The following is an 11001-nucleotide window of genomic DNA, read 5'->3' as shown; positions in this document are numbered from 1 at the left end:
GCAGATTCTCTATGTGTTACTGCAAGGCACAGTGTTCTACAGCACTCTACAAGGCTCTCTGCAGCCAAGAAATAGCAATTTTGTAATATAATTTGGCGCGAATAAATTCATATCGAACCAAATTTTTCCCCAAAAAATTTGGAGCAACGGCGAATCTAATTTTTGAAAATTTCGCTCATCTTTAGTCGTTTGCATGAGCCCTAAGAAGGTGTGCTATGGGGAATCTATGGTTGAGGTAGACATATGGATACTATTATAGGGTGTCCATTCCAAACTCCTTTGAATCAAGCCTTATAGCATTCCATTGTCTTAGAAATATCCATCTGCTTGCTGCACCTTTTAAACAACAGACTAAAATTTATAGAAAATACAATTTTATTGACAAAAATAACATTTAAAAAATAAAAGCGCAAAACGAAATGGCTTTGCTTAAAGTGTCAATTGTGCACCTCACTTCACCTCACCTCCTAAGCCCCGTGCTCCATAGACAACTGGAGAAGTAGGACAGAAGATGGTAGCCATTGATGACCACCAGAGGGCCAGCTTTTGGGACAGTAGATTGTGCCACACTGTGTGATTTGGTTCTGCAGGGGTGGTATTTTGCACTATGGTCTACCTGTGTTGTCCCGCCTTCTGTTAATTTGCCTACAAAATGGGGCTACTTTTATTTATTTTTTTCCAGGGCCACTTTAAGTTCCCAGTCCGCCCCTCATTTAAAAGGAACCAGGTCGTGGTGTCCAATTCCCTTAAAGCATGTTATAGTTCCAATATACTGTACATCAGCAAGAAATCAGTTACATAATTGTAGGTTATATAGGGCAGATACCTGAGCAGTCTTGAGAAGAATAGACTGAGCCAAGACTATAATGAGTCATGCCACATGAGTATACACTATATAGATATTGACCCTGCCAAGATTGACCTGCCCAGCAGAAAACCAACAAACATCTGAAATAAGTACAGAAGACAGCTGTGTTCTGTACTATAAGAAGAGCCATTAGTAAATATTAGCTCTGGGGAGCATCGTGTATGGATTAATGAGATTATTCTCCGATCAGTAATCCGTGACTATAAACACATGTGCCGAGGATTAGATACACTAGCATCAGACTATCACAAGCCTGAACTAAGTGTTTACCTTACTTACACAAAACCTTTATACCGGTCATATCATTTTTATTAAAATATCATATTTCCCCAGTTGATTTCCAACATTAGCCAATGGTGGACATATGAAAAAGGTATCCCATTGGACTGGTATAGGATCTATGGAGATGGGAGCTGAGCTTAGGTTGGTTCTATCATCATTGGTGGTCTAATTCGGCACAGGACATTCCTATACATGAGCACCATAACAGCAATCAAGAATGGGGAGTGGTGGAAAATCCCATGGTCTACATAGCTATGTTCTCCTAAAAGAGAAGCAGCTGGATCCTCATGTCCAAGGAGAAGACGAAGACCTTGGGGTGGTAGTGATGAAAAATAATAACTTATTGATTAGCCTTTAAAAGGAATTTATGATATCTTCTTACTGATGACCTATCCTCTGGATAGGTGGAGGACAGAAGGACGGGATCATCATCGCACGGAATAGATCGGTAACCCCTGTTGAACTAATAAGGATAACACTCTCTCTATATATAATAGACCCCGATAGACCATGATTAGTCGTGTGATGCCAGATACTTTATGGAGGTGTGAGGAACCTCTCATCATTCAGAAAACCTGTAAACCTAACCTAAGCAGAGCATGCATGTTTATATGTTGGTCTGGAGGGATAGCTGTTGGGCAAATGAGCAGTCAGCGGACAACCATTTAAGCATGAGCATTAAAGTAATTGGCAAACTAAAAGTTTTCATGCCCGCTGAGAGCTCACAAGATAGGTCTGCTACATATACATTAATTTATGCTACATATGTGTATGAGTTCTAGTTCAGTTTTTACTTTTTAAAACATCACACAATATGTCCTGTATCAAGGAAAGACACCTGGTGGTTTGGTTTTCTTCTAAAACACTACAAAGAACTTAGATGATTAATATGGCCTGTCTATACTCGGTAAAATCTCATGTACATGGAAACTGATTCTGACAATCAAGCCATCAATCTCAAGCATATGGGTGGGGGGGGGGGACATTCCCAAAATCTTAACCTCTCAATCTATTTTAAGAGTTCATGTAACAAGAAAAAGGATGTAAAGACAGTCATGCCTCCTTCATTGGGAATGTCTTCTCGAAAGAGTTTACCTAAAGTGCTAATTGCTGATACAACATGCCAGCCTATGGTCAAGTTCTTTCCATTATACAGTAGCTCCATCCATGGATTATGGCACCAGGGAATGTTTACTTAAACATAATGGTAAGACCATGGTGATGAAGAATTCATGGCATTCCGAGATTGACTGTAAGATTTAATTCATTAGGTGGGTTAGTGAAAGTCTCCGTTGAACAGCTTAAATTACTTAACGTTTTTTAATCAAAAGTTGAATTAGGATTTGGGTGTGTTTGCAAGAACAAATCCAACATCATAAATCTAGATAGAATAATCGGCAAGATGTTCTTCAAGTAGCCAGGGTTATCCAAGGACGATGAGTCACATTCAAACCTCATGTTGCTCAGGGAAGATTCCTTGCTCCTCATAAGCCATAGACATTCCAAGATTCATGAGATATACTCAGTTTGAACATTGTCAGATGGATTTTCTTCTTTTAGTGAAGCCTAGGTTACCCAAGTTTTGAAATAATACAAAGCAGTAAGGATCAGTTTTCCTTGTATAGACAGATTAAACCTAGATCCAGCAGAGCTTTGAGTCTGTTCAGTATAAAAGAAGCATTCACCTTACACATCGTACACATCCTCATCGATATCAAGGGCATAGTTGACTTTGCCTTGTAGCTGGCCAGTTGAGGCTCTTTTAAGAATATGCCAACCTTTGCTCGATCTTCTCTGAGAAAATTTTCGGAGCAAAGCGGGAGTTTCACTTATAGACACCCTCTTAGTCTTGAGCTCATCTCCAGGGAGATCCATTACCAAAGATTCAATTTCTGCATCTTCATCATCCTCATTATTTTTAAAGGCATCTGTAATCCTTGTAATTTTGAGCTTGTCTAAATCTTTGCGCTCCTCGACTCTGTCAAATGAGAAGATAAAAATTATAGATGTCAATTTAACTATAAAGATTATTTCCATTCCATGGCTCAAACCAGAATTCAAATTATAAGGGGTGGCCGGAGTTATGGAAATAGCCAATCGGTACAAAAACAGCCGGGGCCCGTATATTGCCACACCACTGATCGTGTGAATAAGGAGTTATTCTACTTCTTTTTGAACCAGCCAAAGCCATATGAAGCTTACATACCATACAATACACTGAAATGATTTACGTTTTATGTTTGCACACTGGTCACTTACCGGAGATACCACGAGTCTTCTAAACCGAAATCCTTGCCGCTAATGCCGATACGAGGCCAAAGGGACTTTGGCATTTTTCTTTCTAGCATTATAGTTGTGGCTACAACCTGAAAAAATGCATACAACAAAATTAGATAAAAGTGAGAAATTTCCACAAAGGAGACAATGGGCAGCAGTCATCAAAAGTGGAATTCCATATGCCAGTCTGCATCACATTTCTTCAAAACAAAAATCTGTGCAGTTCTCATATGGATTTCTGTGCCTTTCCCTCACCAGATCCACACCAAAAACCACATGTGTTACTTGCAGTTTTTGGAGCGGATGTGATGTGGATTTTCTGAGGACCTCACTCTTGCATTTAAATGGGTAAAATTCACAGACACACACAAAAAAAAACTTATTTTTTTTAAAATCACAAACCATGCTGCACAGCAGGTCAATTTCAGCACAAAAAAGTGTACATAAGATTTGTCTAATCTCATACATTTTGCTGGTAATGTATTAAGCTGGGATTTTTTCTGCACGGAAAGCCACATGGGAAAAAACACGCTTAATCTGCAAAAAAGCCAAAATGTCCATTCTTGTATAAATAAATCTTCAATCCTCCTGGTAATAATCCTCACCAAATATAATCTTTACTTCAGAGAGGATGGGTGATCTCTAACTAAATTTGCCCATTCAAGTGAATGTCTTGATGAGAAAAAAAGGACACACTATGAATGCCATCTGTGTGCTGCCTATTGCAAAAATATTCATGTTTTTGAAGCTAGAACATGGACGTGTCTTAGATTCCTCAACTGAAAGAGCTCTGATGACATCAAGCACATGAGACAATATGGCAGAAAACACAATGCCTACATCTCAGTACTGTAGAGGAACAGGAACTCCATATGCCACTATACAATGCTACTTTAAATTGGACTTCCATGGAGGTACAGTATGGTTCCATAGACTCCTATAGGTGTCATATTACAGCCCTGGGCCAATAAAGCCATATTATGACCATGGATGAGCCCTTACAGTGTGAAAGGAAACACTTATTGATGCCACAACAATATCAATATCTGTGGAAGACCATTACCCAGACTTCTGTTTGTGGTGCAAATGGCAAGGGAGAGAAGACACATAAGTGAGATTATCTCTTGAGAAACTGGACTTAATGCAACAACCTACCTGAGCTCTCCATAGCTCATCTCCTTCATGAGCCACACGCCAATGTGTGTCCCCCATCATGGCAATGAGAAGATTCAACATCAGAAGAGCAGCGACTACTGCAAACGCCGAGTACATAACACTGAACATGAATGGCAAGTCTACACCGTAATTTGCCGGAGCATCGATGAGGGTCAGGAAGAGTTCAAATGTGCTGAACAGAGATATAGAGTATGACATAAATTGTCCCAGTTCTTCAGGGTCTTCAGTTTGAAATATCACAAAGAAAGCTAGAGAGGAGAAGAATAACATGAGGAATTTGCAGTTCAGCAATCTGATGTCCATTAATTGAATTGCTCCCTTGCAGCTTTGGAATCACAAGCTCAAATTTAAAGGAGTTTTCCAGGTTTAGGATATTGATGGTCTATACTCAGCAAAGGACATCAATGTCAAATCGGTTACTCTCAAATCCCGCAGCAAAAACAGTTTGAATAGGCAAACTTGAAACTCATATCACTCAAAGTGATATTAGTGAATGCTGTTTTTTTTTCCTCCTCAATTTCCGTCTGTCATTAATGCAAAAATCTGGGATCTTAGGGAATTACTGATGTACAATGAAACCTCTTTGGCTCCATTTCTTTAAATTGCTGTAAAAACTGCCTTTTAGGGAGATGGTCCACTTAAAGAAAAGGCCAGTTGTGGAATTTAAGTCATCACAAAAAAATCTGAACTAGACTAAGCAGGAGGGATGTATTTTACAAAGATTTTACTTGAATCTTTAATTGAGGAAATATTTCTCAGTTTCATGACAAAGACCCGCAACCAAATTCATAAAGTGACAAAAAATGGAATCTCACCAGCACCAAAGCCAAGAATAACCACAGCCATTAGCCAACAAAAGCGCAACAGATCTCCAAATATCATCTGAAAAATAGAATTAGAAGATCAGAATCAGTATGTATTCACTTAGACTTTCTTTTGGTACATGGAAAACGAGTGTCTCTTTTCCAGATTCAAAATTACTTAATAGGTCAACAGGAGATTGCCAGGAACTTTATGAAAGAGAACCATCAAAATGGTCCTGCACCTTGAAAGCTCCTATTCTGAGATAATTGCACTTGTGTGCTGACCCTATTCCTCAGAGATGCAGGAGTTGTGTCCATGGTCTAATGCAGATCCCCTTATTTAGGGACCCCAATGTCTGGGGGAAGTATTGCTCTGTAATTAAAAATCTGAATCTCTACTAAGATGTATTCTTGTGCTTTTGGTGGAGGCAAATGAAAATAGAAAATTTCTGTGAAATTAATTTATACAGTATTTGTGATGGGTAAAATCTATAGTGAAATATCTTTATTAGATTTACCTTTTGTATCATGATGGTAAATGGTCCAAGCATCTGAAAACCACGTGTGAAATACATGATGTAACACCAGCCAAGCACCAGTGCCACGGACATAGGAATGGCTTCACCATCACTGTTGGTCAACCTCATGACCAAAACTGCCAATACCATAGAGGCAAAAACAATTCTATGAAAGCAAGAGGAGATTATGGATAATAAATCTAAACCAAAAGGCATATAGACAAAAACATGTCCCCCAACTAACTATAATGTTCTTACATGATTATGTGAAATGGACCACCAAGGACAGTCTGTCCAAAATATCTTGTGGCTCCAACCCTGAGCAGATCAGGAATCTAAAAAACAAAAAATTAATAAACTTCTTAGAAGTAGCCACATACCAAAAGGTAAATCACGAAGACTTGGGAGGATTTCTTACCAGAAGCAGTAGTATAACAATTGCCCCCAAAACACTAATTAGTTCCCCTGCAAGACGAAGGTCATCCTGGTAGGTCCTGTACGACTCCTGTCATGATCCAATAAAGAGATCAGTCATAAATAAATGAAAGAGGAAACAAAACTCCAAAACCTCTATGCATTCTATGTTCACTTACATGAAGAGGTTTTTGAATTAAGATGGTTGCATCTCTAGACACGTTCGACTTATGTGGAATGGGTTTAAGAGGTCTGTAAATGCAACACATAGTCACGCAGATCATATACAAGACATAGACTGCCGCCAAAAACCAGAAGTATGGTCGTCCACAGCTCCTCCACTTCAGACTGACAAGTTCTTTCACAGGTGTAAGGTCAAGGATATGGCGAGCCTATAAGAAATATTAAGTGCAAGACCATATTAAAGAATGCACACATCATGCCAGGGCAACAAACATGTTAAACCTGATGAACAGATATACGTACTGCTCTCTTTCTGGAAGACACCACAAGTTCTAACACCGACTGCTCTTCTCCCCAAGAGTCTATCCCCGAAAGATCATACAAGACGGATATCACTGGGCCAAAACTCCACTGGATCTGTTTCCGTTTATTTAATAGATGTTGAAACACCTGAGAAGTGAAGATTGAGAATAAACAGTAAAGTCATGTTTCTAGACAAGCATTTCTAAAAGGTTCTTCTAATGGATTTTGGAGATTCATAAAAAAATGAATAAATAAAATTATATATCACAAGAAATCAATTTCCGCAACTAAGAAAAACAAAACTAAGTGTACATTAGATTTGTCTTATCTTAGGGTACTTTCACACTTGCGGCAGAGGATTCCGGCAGGCAGTTGCGTCTCAACCGGACGCAAACTGATGGCATCCGCATCCGGTTCTGTCTGACAAATGCATTGAAATACCGGATCCGTGTCTCCGGTGTCATCCGGAAAAATAGATCCGGTATTAATTTGTTTAGCATTTTTAAACGTCTGCGCATGCGTAGACCGGAAAGCTGGATCCATTTTGCCGTAACACTTAATGCCGGATCCGGCACTAATACACTTCAATGTAAATTAATGCAGGATCCGGCAAGTGATCAGAATTTTTGGCCGGAGAGAAAACTGCAGCATGCTGCGGTATTTTCTCAGTCCAAAAAATGTAAGAGGGACTGAAGTAATGCATCCTGAACGCATTGCTCTCCATTCAGAGTGCATTAGGATAAAACTAATCAGTTTTTTTCCGGTATTGAGCTCCTGTGATGGAACTCAATACCTGAAAACAAAAACACTTGTGTGAAAGTACCCTTATATACTTTGCTGGTACTGTATTACACTACAGTTTTTCTGCACAAAATCCAGGCAGAAAAAACAATCACTCATAACTGGCATGCTTAAACATCCCTCGCAAAATCTTGTTCGCTGTGACATATGACTTCACCACGTCGGCCATCGTGGTGTGATTTCACGCAAGATGGCCGGAGCAGCCTCATCATGTTCAAATGGATGAGCTAATTGAATGTTTTTTGTTTTTTTTTACGAGCAACCCCTAGAATGCTTTAATATTGAACTCAGATGCCACGATCAGAGATAAAACGTGGCATCTAAAGGGTTCAATTGCCGTTCACCATCATTACACCCGCCACTTACAAAAAAAAATGCATTGCGTGACAAAGCAAATTTTTTTGTAAAATTTGGCAAAGCAGTCGAAATTTTGAAGAATTTGCCACTAAGGGGGCATTACTACTGAGTGGGTGGGGGTCCTATGGCAAGCATGAGCAGTCTTGTCTAGCTCCAAGAGGTGGGGTTGTGGGAAAGTTGCTGGGGGAGTGGGGGTATTAAAAAATTTGGTATGGGACCCAGTCTTTGCTAGTTATGCCCCTGGTCAATATACACCAATACTAAAAAATACCATAAGCGTGAGGGATTTGGCTGCATTAGAATAGAAATAGCACAATAAAATCTCACATTATGTGGTATCTTGAGAGATGGTGTGCATGGTAAATTTTAAAGCTTTTTGGGGTACGAGCACCAGGTTTAGCAACTGTTTTCTTTTGAGCACTACCCTCATTTTAGCCAAGTTTTTGAATAGTATCTCTATAGCTACCAGATGTACTTTATAGACGTCCACATCCTTCAGGACAGGAACATTTGTATTAGATTGTTCCACAGAAGCTAGAAATGGCACCTCTAAATATCTCATGTATCCCAGCACAATATGACTCAATATCCCAAATGTTACTACAAGCATATTCACTCGGGTGGGGTGGTGGTGGGGGGGGGGGGGCATTCACACAGGCATGGTCATAATACTGGTCATTTTACTACAGTAGGAATGCCATATATACAGAGCAGGAAAACTAATGTGGCAAGGTCAATCGGACCCTATTACATACAGGAAAACTTTTTTTTCTAGAAGCACATGAAGACCAGTTGAGCATGTACAGCAGGGCATGGAGGTAATATGACTCGCTATCCAGGAGCTTAAATGGGTTTCATTTGCAGGGTTCTGCTGTTTGCATTTGCCCTTAAGATACATTTTTATTTTACAGTATTCAAAAAGCTCTACTTACAACAATATTTCCCTCAGCAGCAGATAATTTGAAGGCAGTAAGACCCATATAATTAGGGATTGTTAGAAGGTCCACATCATTGTTTTCTTTGTCATCATAGGACAGTATGAGATCGAACATCTGGCAGGAAAAGGTCTGGTTAGGTTGTAGGGCCAGAATATGGAGTATGGTATTACCTACAAAACAGAAAAATATTATAGATAATAATTATATTTACTGATGCAGATATAATCAGATAAAGACACATTGGACACCAAAGCAACAACTAGGTGAAAACCACTTATTTCCAGAAACTACAGCAACAATAATTATAAACGGTAAGATACAACGACAGTTATCCATGATTGCTCCACCATATTGAACAGAGCATTATCATGATACAGTCTTAAAAATGAGTCCTCACCGTGCGAATCTTGAGCCTGAATGCTGGCTCCGTTCTCGATAAGGTGACGGACAATGGCCTCGTTGCCAGTGCAAGCAGCGAAAGACAGAATGTGTTCCCCTAAAAGCAAACAGAAAGGAAGAGAGGATATTCAAAAGACATTTGTGATATTTGAGAGATTTTTTTGAAACCTAGGAAAAAGCTTAAGAAAACAAATAATTGCTTGGTGCCGAGAGTTGCACTAACCAAAGTAAAATAGGTTGCCCGAGTTTTGAGAGAAGAAGGTGCCGATGGCTCGGGGGGAACAGGCATCAGCCCCTTTTTCAATCAGTAGTTTCACCAAATTGACGTTTTGATTGACAGCTGCAATATGAAGTGCTGTTTGTCCTATAATAAAAAAAAGTATATGTATATATAAAAAAATATTGTTTTTAAACACACTATGAGCCCTTTTCCATTTTTCCAACATTTTTCCCACTGGACAACCGCTGTCATGATAAAACATGCATGCAATATCCCCCTGGTTGTGGTTACAGATATATAGAATTTTATCATGTAATTCTATGACTGTGTGAAGGTAAACTGAGGATTTGGGACTTAGTATGAGACAAAAAAAATTAAAAAAAATTCAATTGTATGCCCCCTATAAAAAGACATTCTAAAAGTGAAAAAGGTTCACAAAAATATACTGGAGGCCCCTACTATCTCAGTGGATTTCACTGAGAAACAATCATGATTTGTCATAAACTCAAGGCAAGTATCTGACCTTCATAAAGGGTAGAGGTGAAGGGTTGGTCAATCAGATCTGGTGCAGCCTCTAGAACTATTTTAGCAGCCTCCAGGTTATCATAAGAAACAGCCACGTGAAGTGCGGTCTCTCCTACCGCTCCTGATAAAGACAGAACAACATAATGGACATAAGTCTCAAAGACTCTGATTGCTTCTGACTGCCAACTGCACTTTTGCTTTTGGCTACATTTACAAACAGCTCTACCCACCTACCTCTCACATACAGGTCAGTTGATGGGCATTCCAGTAGTTTCCTGAGAGCCCCAATGTCATTGTCTTTGACTGCACTCAGTAAAGGAGACTCTCGGATCCTGGGAAAGAAAAGACAAATGCATCACAAAAAGTGATTAAACAATCGCAGAAATCATGGGCGCATCCTTAAGAAACTTGAAGCCCTAAAGAAAAGACACTTTGGAGAACCATCGCCGATATGGTCATCAGGAATTATAAAGGCCTACCACTTCAGCCTTGTAGGATCTAGTCAGTGAGGGACAAATACAGAATCATACCACAGTATCCCACACCACTAACCCTAGAAAAACAGATATTTTATCTAGTAGGTTACAAATTTCACTTTCTGATCTTAGAAAAATTTTCAAGGCTAACAACTTCTCAAACATTCCTAAACCTTAAGAACAGGGTCAGACTGGCCCAACAGAGTACCAGTACCTCTCATGGGCCCCGATAACATAATGGACCCCAAACATCCCGGAGACAAAACCTATTTGGCTGCCTTTGGAGCCAGTCACTTGCCACTAGGACCTATTTCTTTGATTGAAAAAAACGGTAAACCCTTCCCGAAACATGATGTCCATATACGGCACTGCAGAAAGTAAGTTCTGGATCAGCACAGCCCAAAGAAAAACCAGGAGGCAGATATCTTAGATAAAAGGCCCAGGCAGGTTGTATCTCCGCC

The 11001-nt window shown here is 39.6% G+C and overlaps 1 protein-coding gene across 1 annotated transcript in view; it reads right to left on the bottom strand.

Moving 5' to 3' along the window:
* Positions 1–427: 427 nt before the first annotated feature.
* Positions 428–11001, bottom strand: part of LOC122940828 (transient receptor potential cation channel subfamily V member 6-like) — a 34693-nt gene continuing 24119 nt past the window's right edge. Inside the window, exons 2-15 of the mRNA XM_044297614.1 lie at positions 10299–10396; positions 10063–10185; positions 9543–9683; positions 9318–9416; positions 8915–9090; positions 6825–6971; positions 6518–6730; positions 6343–6429; positions 6183–6259; positions 5925–6090; positions 5419–5485; positions 4583–4851; positions 3410–3516; positions 428–3128 (exon numbers count right to left, since the gene is read on the bottom strand). Coding sequence (XP_044153549.1) covers positions 2837–3128; positions 3410–3516; positions 4583–4851; positions 5419–5485; positions 5925–6090; positions 6183–6259; positions 6343–6429; positions 6518–6730; positions 6825–6971; positions 8915–9090; positions 9318–9416; positions 9543–9683; positions 10063–10185; positions 10299–10396 — 2062 coding nt within the window. The 3' untranslated portion in view covers positions 428–2836. The remainder of the gene's footprint in view (positions 3129–3409; positions 3517–4582; positions 4852–5418; positions 5486–5924; positions 6091–6182; positions 6260–6342; positions 6430–6517; positions 6731–6824; positions 6972–8914; positions 9091–9317; positions 9417–9542; positions 9684–10062; positions 10186–10298; positions 10397–11001) is intronic.

Source organism: Bufo gargarizans, chromosome 6 (genome assembly GCF_014858855.1).
Source record: "Bufo gargarizans isolate SCDJY-AF-19 chromosome 6, ASM1485885v1, whole genome shotgun sequence".
Taxonomy (NCBI): Eukaryota; Metazoa; Chordata; class Amphibia; order Anura; family Bufonidae; genus Bufo; species Bufo gargarizans.
The sequence above is the reverse complement of the archived record's forward strand: the minus strand, read 5'-3'. Positions and strand labels throughout refer to the sequence as shown.